At 35.7% G+C, this 24,289-nt stretch overlaps 1 protein-coding gene across 1 annotated transcript in view; it reads right to left on the reverse strand.

The window, feature by feature from the left end:
- The window catches only part of OTOGL (otogelin like), a 149,371-nt gene that overhangs the window by 87,982 nt on the left and 37,100 nt on the right, over window positions 1-24,289 (reverse strand). Inside the window, 13 exon segments of the mRNA XM_060306649.1 lie at window positions 3,576-3,738; window positions 5,316-5,368; window positions 6,596-6,670; window positions 7,439-7,604; window positions 9,496-9,705; window positions 12,169-12,293; window positions 15,700-15,877; window positions 17,758-17,881; window positions 19,854-19,999; window positions 20,742-20,788; window positions 21,840-21,948; window positions 23,204-23,329; window positions 24,142-24,248. Coding sequence (XP_060162632.1) covers window positions 3,576-3,738; window positions 5,316-5,368; window positions 6,596-6,670; window positions 7,439-7,604; window positions 9,496-9,705; window positions 12,169-12,293; window positions 15,700-15,877; window positions 17,758-17,881; window positions 19,854-19,999; window positions 20,742-20,788; window positions 21,840-21,948; window positions 23,204-23,329; window positions 24,142-24,248 — 1,629 coding nt within the window.

The following is a 24,289-nucleotide window of genomic DNA, read 5'->3' on the forward strand; positions in this document are numbered from 1 at the left end:
CTTCTTTTGTTAGTGCTTAAAGTTAAAAGCCATGAGACTTTAGGTGTGTCTTGAATAAGAAACCATTATATCGAGTGTTTCACATTTTATTATTAACATATCAGGTTTGAATGTTGGTTTCTTCAAAGTGTAATTTCCTTCATGAAAGATTACCCCATAAGAAAGTATCTTAAAATACCTCTGAATACAAAAATTAAAACAAAATCATTATTCATAATCTCAAGGAAAAATCAATTTGGGTGTATTATCAAAATATTTTGATATGAAGATAAAATAAATACATATTATATATAATAAATATTTCAATGCCCTTAATATAAATATGTACATATATTTTTCAATATTCCTAAAATCTTTTCTCAAAAATAGCTTCCATAAATAATAATAAAATGCTAATAAATAATACATACAATAATTTAAATATATAATAGTATAACTATAATATAATAAAAGAAATTAAAATAATAAATAATGGATAATAAAATAGTAATAGCAACATTCAAATCTAGCTAGTAAAAATAGATAAAATACATAGTTCTTTTCTGAACTTGCTTTAAAATGTGAGAATTCCATGTTGTCAAAATTAACATAGAAGTCAGGATTCCTGACTTCTTGCCTCTTCTCTAAAATAGAAATAATCACATATGTTCCTTTAGTGCTCTGCTTCCTCGCTCATAGTTTATCTAATGTATATGTTATCCATTTGACTTTAAGTTTCACTCCGGAAGACCATGAATATCTTGTTAATGGTTGTGTTTCAATGCCTAGCACATAGCAGACACTCAATTAATTGTTGAGTAAAGGTGAAGAAATGAAACAATTTATATAAATGATGCATCAACTCATTCAGATTTCTTTCTTTCAGACAACAGTGCCCTAGAGTCCATAATTTCTCCCCTCAACCTTTCCAAACTTCTAGCCACTTTCCCTGAGCATTGCATCTCTCTTCTGCCTAGAAAACTAAAAGATTTTTTTCTCATCACTCAAGACTCAATTTAGTGCAATCTTTTCAGTGCGATCTTTTATGTACCACACTCCCTATATATAGCAATCTGTACAAACCTTTATTGGAGGATTTACCACAATGAACTGCAAGTAATTCATTAAATGCCTTACAGAGAAAATAAGAACAATAACAAAAACTAGTATTTTTGAGTGTTAACTATGGCCCAGCCACTGTCATTAACTCATCTAATCCTAGTGACAATTCCATAAGGTAGATTCTATTGTTATCTTATATATATTTATTTTAGCACCATCATCCCTGTGTCTTAACACAATGTCCCAGATATTAGGTGCTTCATTAACATTGGCTGCTGAATTGTTTAGATAATGGATGACTCACGGAAATGAACCACCATTCTGTTTTTTTCAATTCTCATTTCTTTTATTTTTTAAAATATTATTCATATATTTAATTTTTTAATTGAAGTATAGTTAATTTATAATATTATATTAGCTTCTGGTGTACAGCATAGTGATTCAGTATTTTTACAGATTATACTCCATTAAATGTTGTAAGCACAATTCTTAAATAACCAGCCAAATGAGTGGTTTTAAATGGTTACACTGATGACTGATGAGTTTTTCATAACTAATCAAAACTGGAAGAAGGAAGAGGAGAGCTGTAAATCACTGTGAATTGTCTGCTTTAAGCAGGTTTGGGAAGTGGAGTTAATAATAAAATAAACATTTACTGAGCACCTACCATATGACTAGTGTGCTGCATATACTCAACCATCTATGAAGTAGATAGTATTACACTCGTTTTAAAAAGATAAAGTTGAGACTCCCAAGTGGTTAAGATTTGTCCCGAGGTACTTTACCTAATAAGAAAGAGGGCCAACATTTTAACCCATTTCTATATGACTCTTTCCACTATATGACTTTCCATTTCTTTAATCCACAATGATTTCTGAGCTAAGGTATGTGGTCGATTTGTAGTCGATGAACTGCTGGCACTATAAGGAGCCCCAAGAAAACAAGTGACACCAGGCTTATTGTCCTAAAATAAGTCAGCCAAGGTCATGTGGAAGTCAGTACAAATCATACTACCAAAAACAACTTTATAATAGAAAGTTCCATGTAACAAAATTATTTCCAAACAGTGAGAGGCCTCTTAGTCAATTCCAACTATACTTATTTCAATAAAATAAGAGAAGGTGGGAGGAAATTACTTTAAGTTTTTGTAATAAAATTTGACCAGTAAATTAATAAATCACTGTTGAACTAAAAGTCAAAGGTGACAGCAAATAGATATTTTTTTAAATAATAGCATCAAGCACATGAAACAAAATTAGGATGTAGATTTATTCAATCAGCCATGCATCCCTGAGTCATAATCAAATCAAACAAATCAAGCAATGTTGTAGGGTTCAGTTATTTTACTATAATAAAGGTTTTATTTCCCTTGTCCTTTTTAACTAAAATGTCTTCCTTGCTCAGCTGCTGTATGACCTGATTTCTACCTGCATTTATTTTCCCAGGCAAGGCCTTGTTCTTTCACACTCCTTCTATGTCCTTTCTTTCTAAAGAGATTGATACAGTCCCATTACTTGGCTCTTCAGCCTATTCCAGATGGGGACCATTTAGACAAATGTGACTCTCCTGGGAAACAGACCACAAAACCTCTCTCTTCTTTGCTCCTGGTTTATATGAATAGAGCCCAGGAATCGCTTTGTGTGAGTACGTTCATCGAGAAAGAATGGGTGACCTCTTTGCCTTAGGTGGCCCTCCCTCTGTGCACTGCCTCTATTCACTACCAGAAGAAGGAAGGCCAGTGAGGCCACATTCCACGTGTGCCTGCAAGGAAGCAAATAGCCACCAGATTCTGTATTTACCTTCCATGTATACTAGGAATTTCTGCTACTAAAGAAAATTTACAAAGATAAGAGTAAATTATGCTGCCATAAAATAGTGGCCCATACTTATTGAGTGTATACACACACACACACACACACACACACACCCACATTTCACAATGCCTGAGAGTTCAAAGGAACTTGCAGAAAAATCACGCAGCTGATATCGGCAGGGCTGGGATTTGAAACAGGTGTGTCTGAAGCCAGAGCTCCCACTCTTAGCCACTGCCCTAAGTAGCCTCAACACACCATTTTCTGTAACATCCATTAGGTAGATCAGTTGGCATCAATAATATAATTTAAAATCAACAATAGTAACAGCACAACAGAATATACAAAAGATATGTACTTCAAGTGTTTTGAATACAGAGTGGCTCACTATCATTTTCCCAAAATTGCAGCTGAATCAGGAGGTAAATGCCAAGTCCATCCTGAAATGAGTTCTCCCCTCGATTCACTGCATTACTTTAATTATATTGTATACATAACATATTGTGACATTATTTAGTCATGTGTTACATGTGATATGCATCTCACACATAACATACGTGATATGTTCCATGAACACAGAAAAATAATTACAACAGTCTTCTAGTTACCAACTCAAAGTGAACCACTAGTCAGAACACAATTTTGGCTATTCCTATAAGTAATGTTTTTAAGTGCTCTTGTGTTTTCTATCAAATTCTAAACATTCAAGAAAAAGAGGCTTACCCTGGAGCACAAACACAGCCACTTATGCAGGGTGATGATGGGGCACAAGTGAAGTTCATAGCCAGGTTTGCACACGTAGTTTCACAATTTACACCACCAGCTGGTAATTCAGGGTCAGGAAACCTACAGTCGAAATACTGTTTTCCCTCGGGGCAGATGTGAACTTCAGGGACAAGGCACAGATAAAATACCCTTAACTTTGTATTTGCTCTATACATTTAATCTTATTGACATGCATTTGTCATCAAAACACAATTCGCCATAGAATACAGTGCATTTAACAGTAATAACTGATCTTACTCTGTGATGTTTGGTTCATGAGCTTACAAACATTCCCTAGACAGATTTCCTTTAATCACCTAAATTTCCAAAATCTATTTTGAGTTTGAAAACTTTAGCTGCCTTCCATAAAGCAGTAACTAAACAACTAGTATATACTTTTCTGAGATCAAGAACCAGGGTATTTTGATTAATCCAAACATACATTATCAATTTTTGAGGACTGACAGTACAGTATATTTAAACTTTACAAAGTTGTATGTTTACAACAAACACATGATACTTTTAGATCTTGCTTCACCTCTGAGTCATTATTTACATTAGTCCTCACTATAATGTAGAAGTGCAGAAAATGGACATAATTACAGGCAGGCTAGGGCTTACATATTGCTCCAGAAACTTTTGAGCTCAGAGGGATTAAATAACACCCCTTATCTAGGGCCAAAAGGCATCTTGGGGATTCCTCTGTGAGAAGTCTGGCCACCTGGGCATCCTTTTCTTCAATGCTGAGCCACCCTGACGCAAATGGCGCAAGGCAGGGAGGGCCTAGTAGCTATTGAATATGTGTGTGGTCCATGAACATACACTGTAAAGAAGCCCTAGACAGCCTGAATCCTCATAAATTGAATCCAGGGCATATAATTTAAAGTTAATTTATAAAATATATTACATAACTGTGCAAATAAATAACAAAGCAATAGCTCACAATTAGTTTTAGCAGCCTACACTCTTCCTGCCCATTAAAATCAACAAAAGGTAGTTTTGTTTAGTATTTGCCTAGAATTTCTCCACAGTGATCAAAAATTTGAGGCTTTTTGTGTGGTGAAAATAAGTAATATAAAGGGTCTCCTAATATGTAAGATCTTCAGGAATGATATGCAATCGTAAGATGATATCCTCAAGAGAGATGGCAGTCGATGTCATTTTACATGCCATTTCTAACTGATGGCTGCTAGTACTAAAGCTTTGCTACTTATAATGTAGCCCAGGACCCAGTAGCATTAGCGTCACTTCAGCCATCAACAGAAATGTTGCAGGCATCACCCCTGACCTACTGAATCAGAATCAGCATTTTAGCAAGATCCCCAGGTGACTGTGTGTACATTAGAATCTGCTGGTCTGGAGTAGGGTTTCCTAACTGCTGTTACACAAGTGAGTTCCGACAGGTGTCTGGATACATATCCCTAAAGCCTTTGGGGCACCTGGGGTGGTGCTGGGATAGGCAGCATCAAGGCAGCATCCCTGGGTTGATCAGCTCTGCCCCTAAGCAGCCTTATATGTCCACCCCACACTGTCCTACAAATATTATAATTCCGAATGTGAAAAAAGTTAGGAAGCGCCAGAGTACCATGTTGAGAAACATTCTAAGGCTATTCCTCCATGACGGATTAATAACTTCTGCCCTAAGAGTAGGAGCAGTACTAGAGGCACATTCTCTTTAAGGAAAAATCTAGATCTTACCAGCAGAGGGTGTTGCTAATTCATCACATTTCACAGTCCCATTTGAACACTGGCTGGTAGAAGTAAACAAGTAGTTAATTCATGAAACCAAACCTCAAGTTTTTTCTGTATTTCAAAAACAATATAACATGCAAGAATTGACAAATACGATTTTTCATTTTTACAAATAAGTTATTGGTGTAGGTCCAATTCGAAGAGAGCTATTTCAGTTCAACATATTTTTATCAAACACTCATATATGTGTGGGGCACTGTGACAGGCATGGGGAATTCAAACACCAAAATTCGTAGTCTTTAGCCAAGTGCCTACTATATTCTAGTAGGAGAGAAAGACATACAAATAAATAATTTAGCCAGTGTGACATGCAACATAGAAACGTTTAAGACATAGAAGTAAAGCACCAAAAAATGTTTAAAAATCTGTTAGCAATTGACATCAGGGCAGTCAAAGAAGATAAAGTCGGGAAAATTTTGAAGAAGGGATGAAGGTTACGATATAGATTAAAGTAGGAAGGCTGTCACACTGAGTGGAGATGTAGTACAAAGCCATGTAGGGGTAGGACAGCTTTCCATGCGACAGAGTACCATGTGGGAAGTGACAGGGGATGCAGATGGCAAAGAGTCAAAGGCCAGCTCCTATTAAGACACTAAGAATTTATCCGTGAAGTGAGTCACTAAAGACCTTAAACACAGATGTGATATGGTTGGTTTGAATTCTAGAAAAGTCATTCTGGCAGCAGTGTGGAAGATAGAGTGAAGTCCAATCTTGCAACCTGAGTTCGAAAGTCAGGGCATAAGGCAAAAACCAATTCAGGCAATGTGAATCTTGAAAATCCCTTAAGAAGGTATCATGATAAGGAAAAACACACCAGTTCTCAATAAGCCAGTGGATAAACCACAAAACTAAAACCCGTCAGTAACTTACAGTATTTGAACACTCATCTCATCCTTATCTTTTATTTGAGAATCAAACTGATCAAAGGCCTTCCATTTCACTATTTGAAACTTCAATTCATAGCTCTTTTCTACAGTTATGAGCACAAGACTTAGGCACTCCATGTTGAAATGTAATATATACATGTGGTTTTATATATATATATATATATATATATATTAGGGTTTAATATATATAAATGTAATATATATGATTTAAAAGTGTATATATTAAGGTTATCTGTATTTTTCAAATTTTAGGTGTCATATTTCAATTTATAGTTTTGGTTAAGAAGTTATATGATTACATGTTATTTGTCAAGAACAATCACCATCACTGAAATCTACCATAAGCCTGAGAGCGTTGGGATGAGCTCCCCAGGTTGGTAAATGCTGCCTCTGTAATGACACCGACAGTGAAATCTGCAAGGAAAAGAAAGGGTTAAATTAACAAAATAGGATATAAATTTAAAAAAAAACACTGAAATTCAAGCAGACCATATGCTCTGTACTGGTAATTTTAATGCACAGTCTAACAATGACATTATTCCATAAGATCCCATGCAATTCTGTTATACAAATGTGAAGCCTTGTGCAGCTTTAGATTTTGTTTTCTAAATTCAAGCTCTGTATTGTTTTAGTGACAGAACAGACTGTGTTGTTTTTGTCACCAAATAAAAAGTCCCTGAAGGCACTTCAGAGAAACACAACTGGTATATCATTTAGCCTTATGTAGACAACAAAAGTCTTAATGTCATATGAGATTTGAGAAATTTCTGAGCGCTGAGAGACATTAAAATCCTGCTACTAAAATCTGCCACATGACCGTGAAACATAAACCTTGCTATCATTATTGATATGGCAAAAGCAAGTGGGAATAAACTTCAGGATTAACCATCAGATTCCTTAGCTCTTTCTATAGAGCTTTTGTGAACACATACAGGGTTAACAAATAAATAAATAAAGGTAAAGACATTAAGAACTATTAAAGAAACAACTCACAAGCAGATCTTCGCAAATACGCACCCTTATTTCATGGAAAAAGTGACTGTTTAATAGTGGAAAAATTTATGGTGCTGAGTCAATTAGATAAAAAACAGAAAGAAAGGAAAGAGGCATGATAGCCCATTTATCCTGTAAGGGAGAAAAGAGATAAAAACTGGACGCTGTCAACCCACTCCTGTGACGTACATGGGCACACAAAAGCTAAGTGTGTCTTCATAGTATTTGCCTTCGGGACAGTTGCAGCCTTCAGCACAGTCATCAGGACACTGTTCTGGGGAAGAGAGAGAGATGCAGGAGCGGCGACAGAAGGTGGAGCAGTAATGGTACATCATGCCTTTCTGGCACACCACCCCTGAGGACGAAGAAGCATCAGTTGAGAAAGATCTCCACAGGGCCGAGAAGCATTTTATGCTGGGTTATAAGTCTATGATAGACATAAATCATGAAAAAAGAAGATATCTTACATCAATAAACCTAGAACATTACAGAATCCTATATCATAAATAAATAAATAAAATAATTCTTTGCCTCAGTGTAACAGAAGAACAAAATTTCTATGTGAAATATATTTAAGGGTGACATTCCATAACATTCTTTAACAGTCTGTGCTATAATTTTTTTAAATATTTTTAAGCCATTTTACCCGTCTAAATAAACTTCCCTTCCTCACATTTTAAATTTATTTACTGCTATACTAACACCACCTTCTTCTTTGACATTATTTAATCCTAAGTAAACTTTTAGTCCTCTACAATTAGCACAAAACTTGACTTTATCAATCTGTACTCACAGCTCCTGTTTTTTGCCTTTTTAATCATGTTTGCACTTTTTGCTAAACCCTCCAATTTCTTTTTAGAACAAACTGAACTGATTACAGTAGGCAAACTAAAATAATCGAAAAACACACTTATACAAACAAAAATGCTGGATAAAACACAACTGAAATAATGTTAAATGTATAATTGATATTGTGAGAAAAAGATGGCGGTGGAGGGTAACTTCTCCATACGCCAGAAGTAAAGAGAGAAATAAAATTCAGAACTTTAAGTAGAGGAAGGGAGGATGGGTCCCAGTAATCTTGGACCTGATATTTAACTCTTAAGGAAATGGAAAATGAAAGTTGGTCCTTTTCAGGGCGAGGAATTGGGAGACGCTTAACTTGGACCTCCAAAACAATCTCCATCGTCAGTTGAAAAGATGGACTACAGCAGAGGTCAGCAAACTTTTTTTGTAAAGAGCTAAATGGTAAATAGTTTCTACTTTTCTGGCCATACAGTCTCTGTCACAACTGCTCAACTCTACCCCTGTAGCTCAAAAGCAGTCATAGACAATATGCAAACATATGGGCAGTAAACTTTATTTTCAAAAACACGGGAAGCCCAAGGGTGTAATTTGCCAACTTCTGGACTAGAAGAAATCTGCTCATAGTACAGGGAGATGCCAGGAAAGCTTCTCTAACTCTGTGGGGTCTCTGATGAAATAAAGTATCCTCTGAGAAATCAAATTCCTGCACAGGTTTGGTATATGAATTTACATTACCTTTATATTTACATTATTTTTGTCTTAGAAAGCCCAAGCTGAGAAATTAACATCACAACTGGCCAGTGTTACTCCTGGAATAATAGGAAAAAGTTTTTTGAAACCACTGAGGGATGAAGAGATGGAGAGAATGAAGTTCCTGAAACCCAGGTCACAGAAGATTCTAATGGGGGTAAGGGGAATGGGCAGTCTTGATAAAGAAAGATTAAATCATAAAAGAAATTATAGAACAGTAAGGAAAGGAAACAATCTACTATGCATGATAACAACAGACATCATAACCAGGAAGATTCGAGCCCTAAGAACTTGAGATAATAATTGTCTGTTGCGTAATTTACCTATTTACCTACAAATCTGTGTCACTATACCACATAATGCTTTCCCATACTTTCCAATATTTAGAACATTTCTATAAGAATTTTTTCAAATGTTTCAAATTATTTCTGTTGCATATTTCAAACCATACAACTACACTCTAATTTTGCTTATGGTAAAAATAGTCAAAACCCATTGGTCTTATCCAACAGAGCTCCAATTTTAAGAAATAAAGTATTTCACTTTTTTCATGTTTACACATTATAATAAGTCAAATAACCTAAGCAAATATTGACTTTTTATTTTAAAAAATAGCGGTAATTACAAATACAAAAATCTCTAAAGTGTTATTTGATCATCTTTATCAGTGACAATGCCATCATACTCACCACAGAATGAAATCTGAGCTCTGAAATCGATGGGAACACCATGCTGGCCACAGAGGTAGGCATAGTGGGCAAGAGCATTGCATAGGCAGGCGCTTCCGCACTTGCATGCATCATGGCGGCATAGCTGATAGTACAGCCCAGGGCTAATATAGATGTGGCAAGGAGCAAAGAGCTCTTGGTGGATAACATCACAGTGTGCTGCATATCCAACTAACAGACAAAGAACCCCATTAGCACTTCATTTACTAGTCTAGCTAGTATCAAATACCCCTGAAGTATCAAATTCCAGCACTATCCAAGCATCTTGCTTTCCGAGAAATAACACTGTACTGCATATTATTTTCAATAAGAGCCAATATTTTCAGCTTATACTTCTTTTGGTAATATTGGTAACAGCACTTAATCCATATTTAATATTCTTCTAGCAAAAAAAAAAAAAAGAGTATTGTGTTATACCTGAATAAGTTGAGCAACAGAAGGGTTAACTGACAGAAGTGGCCTCAATTACCCCATCGCCTGAGGACCATCTTAGGAAATCACCCTAATTCTGCTATAAAGAACTGATGAATATTAGAAGGTTTACCTCCCAACATCCACACACAATAAAAGCAGTGCCAATTGTGGATGTTATGGCAATTCCCTGGGATACACAATTATCCAGGAAGGACTAGGAATCATCTCACTCCAATGGAGTCTCTGAGGTAAATGGTAATGAGGTAGATGCCACATAGTCGTTAAATGCAATATCTGCGCAAGGCATAGTGCACAATGTCTGGTAAATATTAGGAGATCAATAATGTTTGATAAATGAATCTATGACGAATACGTGAGTAAATGAATAATGAACAGAAATTAGTAATGGAACATATGCTAAAGGCTATGAGCTATCACTACCAAGCCATTTGAGGGGATGTGTATAGTAAGTTCTTGAAATGTGTTGACTTTTCCTTGAGAATGACTGCTCAGATATAATTCTTTATGGGAGTAACCAAGTTTGACAAAACAATCTGGATTTCATCTTTCTGAAAAAGCCTCGTCCTGTGATTTCTTGGTGCAATGGACCTTGATTGCATTGATTTCTTCACAGATAAAATTAATCAATCTTTGAGCTGTCATTGTCTTTGAGAGACAAGATGAGCTGCTAGAGATAGAATTTTTTCATTACTGAGGAATTATACTGAACTTTTTTTGCTGAGCATTTTAAATATATTTATTATTGGAAACATGGTAATTATCTAAGTAATTACCTGAGTATTATATATTTTTGCATTGTTATGCACATAATATATGAAAACAAATGACAGACTATAACAGCATACTATTAGCATATATACTCCTAATTCCCAGGATCTCCAAGCAATAGCTTTTATTGCATGCCCTAAAGATTTGTAGATCAAAAAACATTCCTACTGACATTAAGTGAAAGGGTGACTCAGAAAATCCTTGTTTAAAAATATCCTTCAGAATCCATATTAGAGTTGACTTTCATCTATTTATTTTCCTTTCTTTGGGGATCTTTTTGAATTTACCTATTTGAAATTAAAAAATAATAGTTCATGGCAAAGGTGAAGAAAAATAATATCTAAAATATATATGTCATAGAAGATATAAGATATGGGGACAAAAATATATATATAAAAAAATGGTAGGGAATAAAGGAGGTCATTAAAGAAACAACCAGAGAAAATTGGAGTAAAGTCCAATTGATAAATTAGAAGTTGGCCTAGATTAAAAAAAAAAAATCACTAAAAGCAAGATTATCTTGTTTTCTTTCCAGGACACTAAAACTATAAGTTAATAATAAGGACCACAGAACAATAAACAGAATCATTCCAAACAACCACTACAAAATCCAGAAACTCTGCTAACTTCTCATGGGTACTCAATCAATATTAATAATGAATTTTTAAAACTACATAAAAACAGTAAACCAACCAAAATAAAGGAACAAATTTAAATTATAAAAATATCTATTTAAGCATGCACATTAATTTTCTTTCACAAAGTGATTTTGAAAAAAAAAAATACGCCTTCTTTTATTGAACAGTAAAATAGCCTTTCACGTGGTCTGCTGTGGCTTTAGTAAAAAAAAAAAATACAGCCAAAAATTCTTGGCATGTGAGTTGCACTGTCATTGTAAATTGGAACTCTACGACAATCTCAAATTGTTACACACCTGACGGCACAAAGCTTCTCTGGATCACTGGCTTCCTGCTTATGAAGCCATAATATGTTCTGTGAGTAGGAACTCGTAGTGTGACATCAATAAACAGGAGAATTCACATGCACTGTCACACTGTGGAACCGAAGTTGAATATCCCAAGACTATACGAGCATTATTAGAATACTTCCAGAGATTTTTCTTTAGCATTTAAATAATCTGAAATACCCAAAATGCTAGCTCACATTTGGGAACAGTTGAGGGATTTCTGAACATCTAAAATAAGTAAATTTATGAATGCAGAGTAGTAAATAAAAGAGTCATTTTCTGGAGTTCTTTTTTAAAGTAACCTAGATTACATAAAGAGGCATATGTATTAAATAAAAATACATAAAGAATGGCATCGATTTTATCATAATGAAGAAAATCAGAATTTAAAATCACTATCTAATTTTACAAAATTACAGTAATAGAGAGAACTTTTTCTTAGGTTTACATGCAGAAAGACTTACTGTTTTGTTGATTAATGTTGCAGGGGTCCATCATAGGAACATGAACAGGTGCAAAACAAGTGGAGGAAACTCTCCATGCATTTGCATGAAGTTGTGGGGTACCTTCTATCATGCCTGATGGAGAACTAGAAAGCAAATATAATATTCTCTTAGCCTCTCCCATTCATTTCCTTCCTTCAGAGTCTTCAAATATTGAAAAAAGAGAATACTATTTTTTTAATTTACAAAGAAATCTTAAAGCTTGAAATGTTTTATTACATCTTTAAATATACACGGTGTTAGCTTCTTATTATTAAGTTTTACAATGTGTCAAATTGTGGACATACATGGTTTTATTTAATAATCATTTCAGCCTTGTGAAGGACACACCATTATCCCCATTTTAGAGAGAAGGCAAAGCAGAAGCTTAGAGAAATATTAATGTTCACTCAGCTGCTAAGTGTCAGAGGTGAGATTCAAACGTAATTCACACCACTTGGATGAAATATCACACAACCAAAGCATGAATGCGTGTGGTTTAGGGAGGTGGAGGTAGGGAGCTCACGTGATTCTTTTCAGGGTAAAGACAAATGTCCTAAAGAAGAAATAGTCTACACTGCTGGTTCAGTATTTCAATTTTCATTATGAGGCCTGACATACTGAGGTTCCACTGTGAGGTTGGGCAAACAAACCAAGTGAAAATTAAGAAGAAATGGTATGAGGCACTCTTCACCCACGTTTTCTCACTTCTTCAGTTCCCTCAGCAAACCAAAGTGGAAGAGAAATATCTATCCTTCAGGCTTATAAACCACAACGTTTAAGAGCCAGACACTAAAATGCCCCCTCCAGAAGTCATCAAGGTTTAGTAACTCATCAGCCAATAGTGAGTGGCAATCCCTGTTGTAGCTGTGCCAGACACTGTCAGAACTACTTAGAGAATCAGGTTGGACTAGGTTTCCTGTAGGAAGCTTTGACCAAGCAAAACTTCACTAATGCAAGCCATAACTGCATGAATTGCTACAACACGGCCAAATAACAGAGTAGCATTTATCTTCACTCTCTTAGTGTCCAAATAAACATAACTACTTTGCCTACCATTTATCTCAATCACCAATATGAAGCTATATGGAGCTTCTCACCACAAAGACAGGAGTAAAAGAGGGAGCCACACAAGCTACTCCACCATGCTCATCCCTTGTAGCCACCCTTTCCTTCTTTTTTCTATTCCTCAAAATGAAACTATTCTAGAAATGTATAGAATTATAACAGACACCCAATCCAAAATCTAATTTTGCTCCAATGAGAACACGAAGACTCACAGAAATTGCATGACTTGCACTAGCTCTTCTCATTCTTTCCCTCTCCATCCCTCTTTATCCCTACAAAGCACAATAAAATAGGTCAAGGTGATAGGTGTACTCAGGATTCCCAGGAGGAACTGACTCAGAGCTTGGCTCTCTTATTTCATTTAATTCACTTAAAACAATAAATACCAAAAAAAAAGCTGAAATGTAGACCCATTTATTTATTGCATTCATTTTATAAAATAGCCTTTCAGTTCACCGTAGTGAATTTACTAAAACAAGGCATACAAAATAAATTTTCAAGTAATTAATATTTTCCATTCATTATGTTTGCAGATTCACATTAACTTTGTGATGCAAGGAATTTTAACTGCTTATGCTGGAAAGCTAAACAATGTTTGAAAATTATCTCTGACTCTGAAATATTATCCTGCACTGTTATCAGGCCTGAATGTTTATACATGGAGGAGACTGGTGCCTTAGAAAGAGGCAGACAGATCTGCCATCTGTTAAACATTGACTACTAACCCATTCTGACAAACAGGAAGAGAAAAGGCTTAATGTCTCCTCTGCACATCTTAACCAAGTCACTTAATATAGTTTCTGTTTCACAAATTGATAAGAAATCAATATTCTGATCTACCAGTAAATGAAACAAACAAACAAACAAAACCCGTAAATGACCTAAAAGCAAATTAATTACACAGGAGAAAAGGTAAAAGAAACTCTCTTTTAAAATTACAAAACTGAAATGCCCTTTCTCCTTGCTGATCCAGATTCTCTTCTTGGTGCTACATCAAAAGTCCTACCTCCGTTCAGTTCAACTGTCTAGTGCATATAAGGTACTCTGCTAGTTCTTAAGAATATAAGGATTAAGGACACGGTCTTTATTCTCAAAGCCTTTGCAGTTGTTTTTTTTTTTTTTTTTTTTTTTGCGGTACGCAGGCCTCTCACTGTTGTGGCCTCTCCCGCTGCAGAGCACAGGCTCCGGACGCGCAGGCCCAGCGGCCATGGCTCACGGGCCCAGCCGCTCCGCGGCATGTGGGCTCTTCCCAGACCGGGGCACGAACCCGCGTCCCCTGCATCGGCAGGCAGACTCCCAATCGCTGCGCCACCAGGGAAGCCCGCCTTTGCAGTTTTAAGTGGAAACCAGACAGATAAACGACAGATTTTCATAGATAAAAGAGTCAAAATTAACTTTGGTGGGATACAAACTCACTTTTTGAAGCAAATAATGACCGAGTTGGTTTGAAAAATAAATAGGAGTTAATGGGGAAGATTAGGGAGCGGACAGAACCCAAAGCAGGAAGAATATGCAGAAGTGTTTTTTTAATGGCATTTGGAGAATGGCTTCTCCAGGAAACGCTCCCCGCCTACCCAGCCCACCCTGAGCTACTCAAAATTTTGCTGTGCTTCTAGCCACAACCACACAAGTTAACACTTAACTTTTTGAATTCACCTCAGTATTTTTATACATATTGTGATTAATACCTCGCCTAGAACAAATTATTTCTGAAAGACGGTTGTCCCTTCCCAATCCACAATATAAGCTCCTTGAGGATGGGAACAATGTCTTACTGCCTCTATTGTCCCACAGTGCTTAGCACAATAACAGGTGCTCAAAGCATTTACACTAAGTTATACACCATGTCTTATCACATGTAGGTGAAAGTGCTTTGTCAATACAAGGGGTATAAATGTACTTTATTGCTTTTTCTCCTAATGAAACACCAACTATCATAAAATCCAATTAACTTAGATGCCACAATGTTGCTTTAGAGATATCATTCATACCAAATGATATCAATATTATTAAAGTATAATTTACTATCATTCATACCAAATGATTCTAAGACTTTTTAAAGGCAGCAAAATTTTTTTTACATAAAATACCATTAAGCTTGATAGGATAGGCGGCAGAAAGAGAATAACGGGAAGTTATTCTGTGGGTAGCCTTCAGGCTCTTGAGTCTCACTACTTAAACCCAAAGTCCAGCTCCACTGTATTTGAGCTATGTGACTGAGCTATTTATTTGTCACTTTGGTGCCTCAGTTAGCTTCCTTATCTATAAAACAGAGATACTAATCAGGGGATTGCTACAAAATTTAAATACAGTAATCCATGTAAAGCTCTTGGAACAGTGAGTACTAAGCTATTATTAGTTAAGTAAACATTTTTAATGTAAGAATTTATATCCTCTAAATTACTAGTCATTAAATTATGTTAGCTATACAGAGATCATACTTACAGAAAATCATCCCTTATGTTCCCATTAAACGTGCCACACAGACCTAACGTTCTTCTTTTCCACGCACTAGTGAGCTGAATATAAACTCTTTCCCCATCTATAGCAAACAGAATCTTTAAACCAAACGTGGTTTTTAGAAGAATAAATAAGGATGACAGAGTCTGAATTTCAACAATTCCTGCAGAAAAAGAACATACATAAATCAGCTTTGAGACTCACAGGCAGTGTTCTGAAATGCTAATGTACAACATCGGGAGTCTTCTTCCAAAAGACTTCTTCCCAGTTCCTGCTCCTGTGCTCCGGGGCCAATTTTCACCACCTTGTGCCTGCTTTCTTTTCTTCCATTTCCCTCTGGGTCTTCAGCAGATATTTTTAATACATTGTCAGGTGCACATGTAATTTCAGTTGGCAAGCATCTCATGGTGGGGGTGGACAGTCCTTAGACATTTGAAATCTGATCTCTTTTCCTTAACGTGTGTGTGTGTGTGTGTGTGTGTGTGTGTGTGTGTGTGTGTGTTCCCACGAATTGGTCATGATTCAATAAGGAAGGGGCACTTTTTCAAAAACTCCCCATTCCTTTGAAACTGTCAGCAAAAAGGGGAGCACAGCACTAAAGAAGCACCATTTTATGAGACATCTTTAGAGAAGAGAAACTTGTGCTCAAGACTGAATTTGACTTTTGCAACCAGAAGAGTTGCTCCTGCATCTCTATCACAATTTCTGCCATCAGTCTGGTCACCAAACCGAGAAATCTGAGAATCATTCTTTGATCACTTCATCCCCCTTGTTGTCCTTCCCCAACCAACCCCAATCCAATCCATCACCGAGTTGACAGCACTTTTTTTCTAAATAAAATTTCAATCTGTTTTCCTCTCTCCATCTCTACTGTCACTGTCTTGGATCAGTTCCTCCTCATTCCTTGTATGCCCTCCTCTAATAATATCCTAACTATTATCTGTGCCTACTGTCTAACATTTCTCAAAGCCATTTCCATAGTGTTGTTATAGTAGTCTACCAAGAAAAAAAAGACAAAGTTAGTCTCCTCATTAAAACTCATTGCTTATTTGGTTGAAGCATATGAGATTGCCATCTTTGTACATAAAAATGGTCAAATAATAACAATTGCATATTCAATTTCATATCAAGTTCAATCAACATCCTGGCACGACATTGACTGTGACCATGTAATTTATAACACAATTCAAGACATTTCTGAAAGCAAAACAGACTGTTATTAGCAACTATACTGGAACACAGGCATGAACAGGGCCTCCCAGGAAAACCACAAAGTATGATGCCCTGTATATAAGGCATTCCCCATGGAATTAAGAGATACAAACTACTAAGTATAAAACAGATAAGCAAGAAGGATATATTGTACAGCACAGGAAATAACAATCATTGTTTTGAAATAACTTTAAATGAAGTACAATCTATAAAAATATTGAATCACTATGTTGTATAACTAAAACTAATATAATATTGTAAGTCAATTATACTTCAATTTAAAAAATAAGGTCTTTCCCATTCTCACCCCCATCTCTTTCCCTCTTCTCATCTCTGGACATTCTACACTTACCCTCTTCATGCTGCAGCAATGCCAAAGTAGTTATAGTTCCCCCTAAACATACTGCATAGTTCTCCTCTTTGCTATGCCTAGAACACTTCCCCCATCTCCTTCATCCGTAAGGATGTAGGAGCTGTAAATGCTCAATGAGATAGTCCCTTTCTTAAGAAAATTTTCTGACCATACCTGCAGGGTTGAGTGAGTTGTACCTAATCATTTAGACCCCCAAAGTCCCTATGCATATCTTTGGGTTTATCATATTTTTAAGTGGCTGTTTACTCGTATCTCTCCTCTTCCAAACTCTAGTCCACTTGAGATAAACACTAGATCCCATAAACATGGCAGTCTCAACTAAGTCTGGCTGAGGAGCTGGCAACACATAGTCACTCAATAAATGTTAGGTTAGTCGGCTAATGGGAAAAGACTCCATTGAAGTCGTGCTGCTGTTGTTGTTCATGTAAGAAAAGTACACCATCAGCATTGCTTCTTACCATTCAGACTGAATCCCTGGTTAGGACTGGTGAGGATCTGTCCTCCCCTACTAAGGGTCACTTGTTTGTTGGAATCATCCTCCAGAATTAGAGTTACAGACTGAAGGCAGACCAAGCCAAGGTTCTGCATAAAAATCAAATTATCAATTAAAGGAGTGAGAGAGAGAGAGAGAAAGACATAGAAAGGGACAGGACCCATGGGAGAAGGAAATGGGAGAGGATGAGGGAGAGAAAGGAGAAAAGAAAGGAGAGAGCACACATGGATAAAAATTTATGGTATATAGAAAACTTGAGAATAAGCAATATAATAGTTATTACATCTTATTGTGAATATAATGTAGCCCCATTACTAATAAAATATATCTTTATGTAGTACATTAAATATACCATATACATACATACCGTTTACACAGATTATTAAATAGAAATTTTTTCAATAAAGTGCCAATAATTATGTTTTCCATACTGCATAATTAAAGGATCTTTCCAAATTCATTTGTGGTATATTAAATATTTTAAAAATTCAATGTAGAAAAGAACAAGGAGAATTACTGTTCCATGCAGAAGGTTAACTGAGACCTGACATATTGCAAAAGAAAAAATAAAAATCAAACTAAAAAAAAGCTAACAAAGTAGACTGGAATTTTGTTGGAAACAACCATTTTATGTTCGAATGAAAATAGAAAAAAAGATTTTGGCAAAATTTTGACTACTTGATTTAGAGAGAGATGAATGAAAGATCTGGGTTTCTTTGTTTACAAATTATTGATGTGCTTATTTCAAGAAAATGTCTTTAAAATAAATATTCCAGAATGCTAAAAAATCCATCATATCTATTTAGAATGATGTGAAACTTGTTAAATTCTGTCAAAAATCACCTTTAAGATAGCAGTCTGTAAAAACAGAACTACCATATGACCCAGCAATCCCACTACTGGGCATATACCCTGAGAAAACCATAATTCAAAAAGAGTCATGTACCAGAATGTTCATTGCAGCTCTACTTACAATAGTCAGGACATGGAAGCAACCTAAGCGCCCATCGACAGATGAATGCATAAAGAAGATGTGGCACATATATACAACGGAATATTACTCAGCCATAAAAAGAAATGAAATTGAGTTATTTGTAGTGAGGTGTAGTGAGGTGGATGGACCTAGATAGAGTCTGTCATACAGAGTGAAGTAAGTCAGAAAGAGAAAAACAAATACCGTATGCTAACACATATATATGGAATCTTAAAACAAAATAAATGGTTCTGAAGAATCTAGGGCAGGACAGGAATAAAGATGGACAGGACAGGAATAAAGAAGAATCTAGGGGCAGGACAGGAATAAAGACGCAGACATAGAGAATGGACTTGAGGACACAGGGAAGGGGAAGGGGAAGCTGGGATGAAGTGAGAGAGTGGCATGGACATATATACAGTACCAAATGTAAAATAGATAGCTAGTGGGAAGCAGCCACATAGCACAGAGAGATCAGCTTGGTGCTTTGTGACCACCTAGAGGGGTGGGATAGGGAAAGTGGGAGGGAAATGCAAGAGGGAGGAGATATGGGGATATATGTATATGTATAGCTGATTTACTTTGTTATACAGCAGAAACTAACACACCATTGTAAAGCAATTAACATCCAATAAAGATGTTAAAAAAAAAAGAGAGAGCAGTTTTGAAGTAACAAAAAGCTTATTGTCTATTGTGCAGTCATGAAATGTTCCAAAAACCTATACATAAACAAATACCATTTTAAGAAAGAAAGTACAATAAATACGCACTATTTAATCTGATATATTTTTAATATATTTTAATATCTCTGAATTTATTTTAATATCCTATATTTTAATAGATATTTAGATTTTTAGATATTTAATATCTCTGAAATCAGGATACATGATATTAATAGTATAACAGATTAATCATCAACATGCTTTCTTTCTTTGTAGTATATAGAATAATGATGCATCTTAACAATCAGTGGTGTCCTATTTTTGAAGAAAATAACTATACCCATTCATGTTACCATTCTTAACCGAGATAAGAAGTTTGAGTCAAAAAAAATGAACATTCCTCTGGTCATTTTGAAATGTTCTTACCTGCTCACAGTGAGCTTTCTGTAAAGTAATTGTGAATTTATCTTTTCCAGTTCCTTTTACAAGGATGTATTGGCACATTCCAATGAAAGAATAATGTCGACCATCAAAAGTAGTAAAATGAGAATCACCTACAACAGAGCATTGAACTACCAAAAAAGAAAAAGAAGAAGAAGAAGGAGGAGGAGGAGGAGGTCGGGGTGGGGGAGAAGAGGAGAAGGAGGAGAAGGGGGAGAAGGGGGAGCAAAGGGGAGCAAAGCAGAGCAAGGAGAAGAGGAAGAAGAGGAAGGAGAGAAGGAGAAGGAGAAGTAGAAGAAGAAGAGGAAGAAGAAGTAGAGGAGGAAGAAGAGGAAGAGGAAGAAAAGAAGAAGAAGGAGGAGGAGGGGGAGGGGGAGGGGGAGGGGAGGGGAGGGGAGGGGGAGGGGAGGGGAGGGGGAGGGGAGGGGAGGGGAAGGGGGAGGAGGAGAAGAAGAAGAGGAAGGAGAAGGAGAAGAAGGGGAAGGAGAAGAAGAAGGAGAAAAGGAGAAGGAAGAAGAAATTATGTTTATTCTTAAAAAGAAGTAGGTCAACTTAGGATAAATGTTTAGGTATCAAAAAGAATAACTAAAGTGTTTGACAAACTTACTAAATTATGTTATTCAATTTAACTTAAAATTTATTAAATGATACCTGTCCCACATATTTTTTAGAATATTTCTACTATTTTAGTAAATTTTTCCCAAAGCTGTCTGCTCAGAGCTATCATTTATTCAATTTTCCACTATCCTCTTAATATCTGGATTTAGAAATCATTGCATTTATATGAGATGACCTTACAAAAATCAGTGCTAGCTTCCTCCTCAATTTCAAGAAAATCAAGACATTGTCTTTAAAAACATTTTAAAAGATTACCTGGGCAGTCATGCTCAGTGCAGTTCCAAATTCCACCAACACATACACTAAATGAAATGATAAAAATATTAATCTAATTGTATAGAGAAACTGTATGAATATTTGCAATAACGTATTGGTAAATGTAACCAAAATGTATCATGTTTTTTAGGTTCGGAATAATCTGACTTGAAAAATATCTCTCCAAAAGTTCAATTAACTGATACATTTGGACTGGCAAGCACCTAAATTATTATTTATTGCATTAGTCAAGAACAAAAACACTAAGCAGAGAACTTCTGTTTCTGTCCTTCCCTCATTGATTAAACCAAAAAAGGTCACACACAATAAAGTATTTACCCACATCATTAGAGAAATATATAGAGAGAGGTTAAGATTAATAAGTTAACTCATCTACTAAAAATTTTAAAAGTTGGCTTTGAGCATCATCAGACATTAAGGAGAGAGAAAAGATATTCCCTTTGTAAGATAAATTCTGCCTTCTACCATCAAACAGGTATGAATTTTGGAGGACAGAAGCAGTCTCAGAATGGCAGGAACTCAAATCAGTATCTAAGAGCAGGGTTAGTTTTCAATTGCATTTCAGTTATATACACAGACACCTAAGGGAAAATTGCCTAAAGACATTTACACCTCTGTTTCTTTTTAGATTGCCCTGAACGGATTTAATCTTTGGCTATAATAGTTTTAGTTAGCTAATTTAAGAAGAATTTCTAAAAGTCTCTAATCATGGCCAAAAACTGGATAGTCACTTTTTAAGGTACTCAATAGAGAAGGCCAAGAGAACCATCAAGTTCTAAAGGTAAAAGTTTGTGCAAATTGGTGATTATGAATAACAAGACAATTCAACAGTTCATCACATGGATATAAGATTTTATAGAACTACCAAGGGAAGTGAGGAGAATTACATCATAAAAGAAAATATAGATGTTCCCCCCACCACCCTGTCCCTGTAAGGCTTTAAATAAAAGGAAAACTGTGTCTTGGAATTTTTGGAAGAAAAATCAATAAAAAGTATATTTCTTTAAACATATGTCATGGTAAAATGGTCAACTAGTCAAGTATCCAGAAATAATTAGCTGTACATTAATCACATACCATTCAGTACATTCTTGTTCAATTTTTGAACCAACTGAATAAGCTAATCCATGAAAACTGCATGGGCAATTTTCCAAGGAGATGCAAGTCCCATTTTCCATTATGAGGCCTATTTAAGAAAAACATATCAAATTCACAAAATAAATAATAAAGGTTGTATTCTTTGAATATAATAATTCAACCAACTTTTATTGAACACTTGCTTACACTATGTGCTGGAAATAACAAGTTTCTTTACTTTCAAGGAGGTTACCGACAGCCTTGCTCTGTCTCAATCAGTAGCTACCTTATAAGGGTCTATTTCAGTGGTTTTCAACTTTCTTATCCCATGACTTGCCATCAGAAATTCAAGATTCACAGTACAAAATTAGGGCAACTAATGTCTCTTTGCTTTTGAGGGAAGAGGGGAGGAGAAGAGGGAGAAAGTATATTTTTGGTTTTATTTCTGTTTATGTCAAAGTGAGAGATTTACACTATCATCACACAGATAATAAAGAGCCAAGCAGTGCTTCTCAAAGGGTTAGTACAGTAGAACTGCATTTAGTACTTCTCTCTAATGAGGAAAGGTGGTCGAACCAGTGTTACTAAGCACACTGTTTGATTCAGCTGATCTGGTTTTCAGAGTAAGACTCTCTAGATGAAGGAAGCATTGACTTATATTTTGGTGCACGGATTTATATTCTGGTGCAAACTCCTTATCTCATCACTGGCTGGTAACAAACAGTTTAGGCCTGGCACGGGTCCAAAGCACTTAGAGTAGCACTGACAGAACAATGGACTGAGGTCAACAGATCTGATTCCAAGTAGTCCTCAGTCATATTAAGTGTATGACAGTGGGAAAATCACTTAACATCTCTGGGATTCTATTTTTTTTAATCTGTAAAAATAAAAGGGTTTGAGTAAATCCTCAATGTTCTTATAAATGTCTATCAGTATAGCAGATTTAAATCCCGTTTCTATCACTTACTATGTTACTTCTAATTTCAAATATTAAAACTACATCAGGACTAAAATCTTGTACTGCCAAAATGTGAAGGTTTTTTTTTTTCTGAACTTGATTTCATCTTTAAAAAATGAAAGTATATAAATTATTAAATATCTTTAAATACTCAAGAGAACAAAAGATCTGCCATGGGTAACTTCAAGACAAAGTTCCAAACTTCCAAGGAAATTTGCAAAGGAATAAGGCTTTTACTAAAGAAAAGCAGCCATTCCTTCTAGTCACTTCAAGGATCAAATCCTACAAGGATAGAAAATCACAACAGCCCTATCATCCTGAGAGATGACATTAAGATATGATTCTTGGATCACAGGGGTACTAGTTTCCAGGAGTGCAGACATGGTTTCTTTCATGAAGCACTTACCATCCGCGCAGTAACATCCGTCAAGACAATGGAGATTACTCCCAAGACATTGGTCCTCAAATGTGCAGGTTGGTGGGCAACAACTGATACAATCCCGATGGACAAAGCTGTCATCACATTTATCAACTAAAATGGGCAAACAGGCGAGCTGTAAATCAACTTTATTCAACACTCAAAAAGATTACAGTGGGGTTTTTGGGTTTTTTTTAATTTTTTATTGAAGTATAGTTGATTTACAATATTGTATACATTTCAGGTGTACAGCACAGTGATTCAGAGATATATATTATATATATATGTATATATATATATATACACATATACATATATATATACATATTCTTTTCCCTTATAGGTTATTACATAATATTGAGTATAGTTCCCTGTGCTATAGTTGATCCCTGTTGGTTATCTATTTTATACATAGTAGTGTATATATGTTAATCCCAGCCTCCTAATTTATCCCTCCCCCACCTCCATTTCCCCTTTGGTAACCATAAGTTTGTTTTCTGTGTCTGTGACTCTCTTTCTGTTTTGGAATAAGTTCATTTGTGTCTTTTTTTTTCTTTTAGATTCCACATATAAGCAACATCATATGATATTTGTCTTAAGGAGATGTGGTGTATACACACACACACACACACACACACACACACACACACACACAATGGAATATTACTCAGTCATAAAAAAGAATGAAATAATGCCATTTGCAGCAATATGGATTGACCTAGAGATTATCATACTAAGTGAAGTAAGGCAGACACAGAAAGACAGAGATTACAGTGTTTTAAAAGTATGCAAAAGTTTACCAACATTATTGCATCAATAACAAGTATTTGCAATTCATTAGTTTTGAGCACTAGGGTAAGTTTTGAGTACTAGGATAAGCCTAAAATTAATAGAGGTGCACAGGGCTGGAAAATAATGAAACATACTGCATGCTGGAAAGTCATCTCTCCAGTCTTGAATAGGGTAGCCAGCATGGGAACAGGCTCTAGCATACTCGGTGGCTGCTCGACAATAGGTCTCATCATCGTGAGTTCTGAAAAGTGAAAAGACAGATCCAATATCACACAGGAAATA

Source organism: Globicephala melas, chromosome 10 (assembly GCF_963455315.2).
Source record: "Globicephala melas chromosome 10, mGloMel1.2, whole genome shotgun sequence".
NCBI classification, from domain to species: Eukaryota; Metazoa; Chordata; class Mammalia; order Artiodactyla; family Delphinidae; genus Globicephala; species Globicephala melas.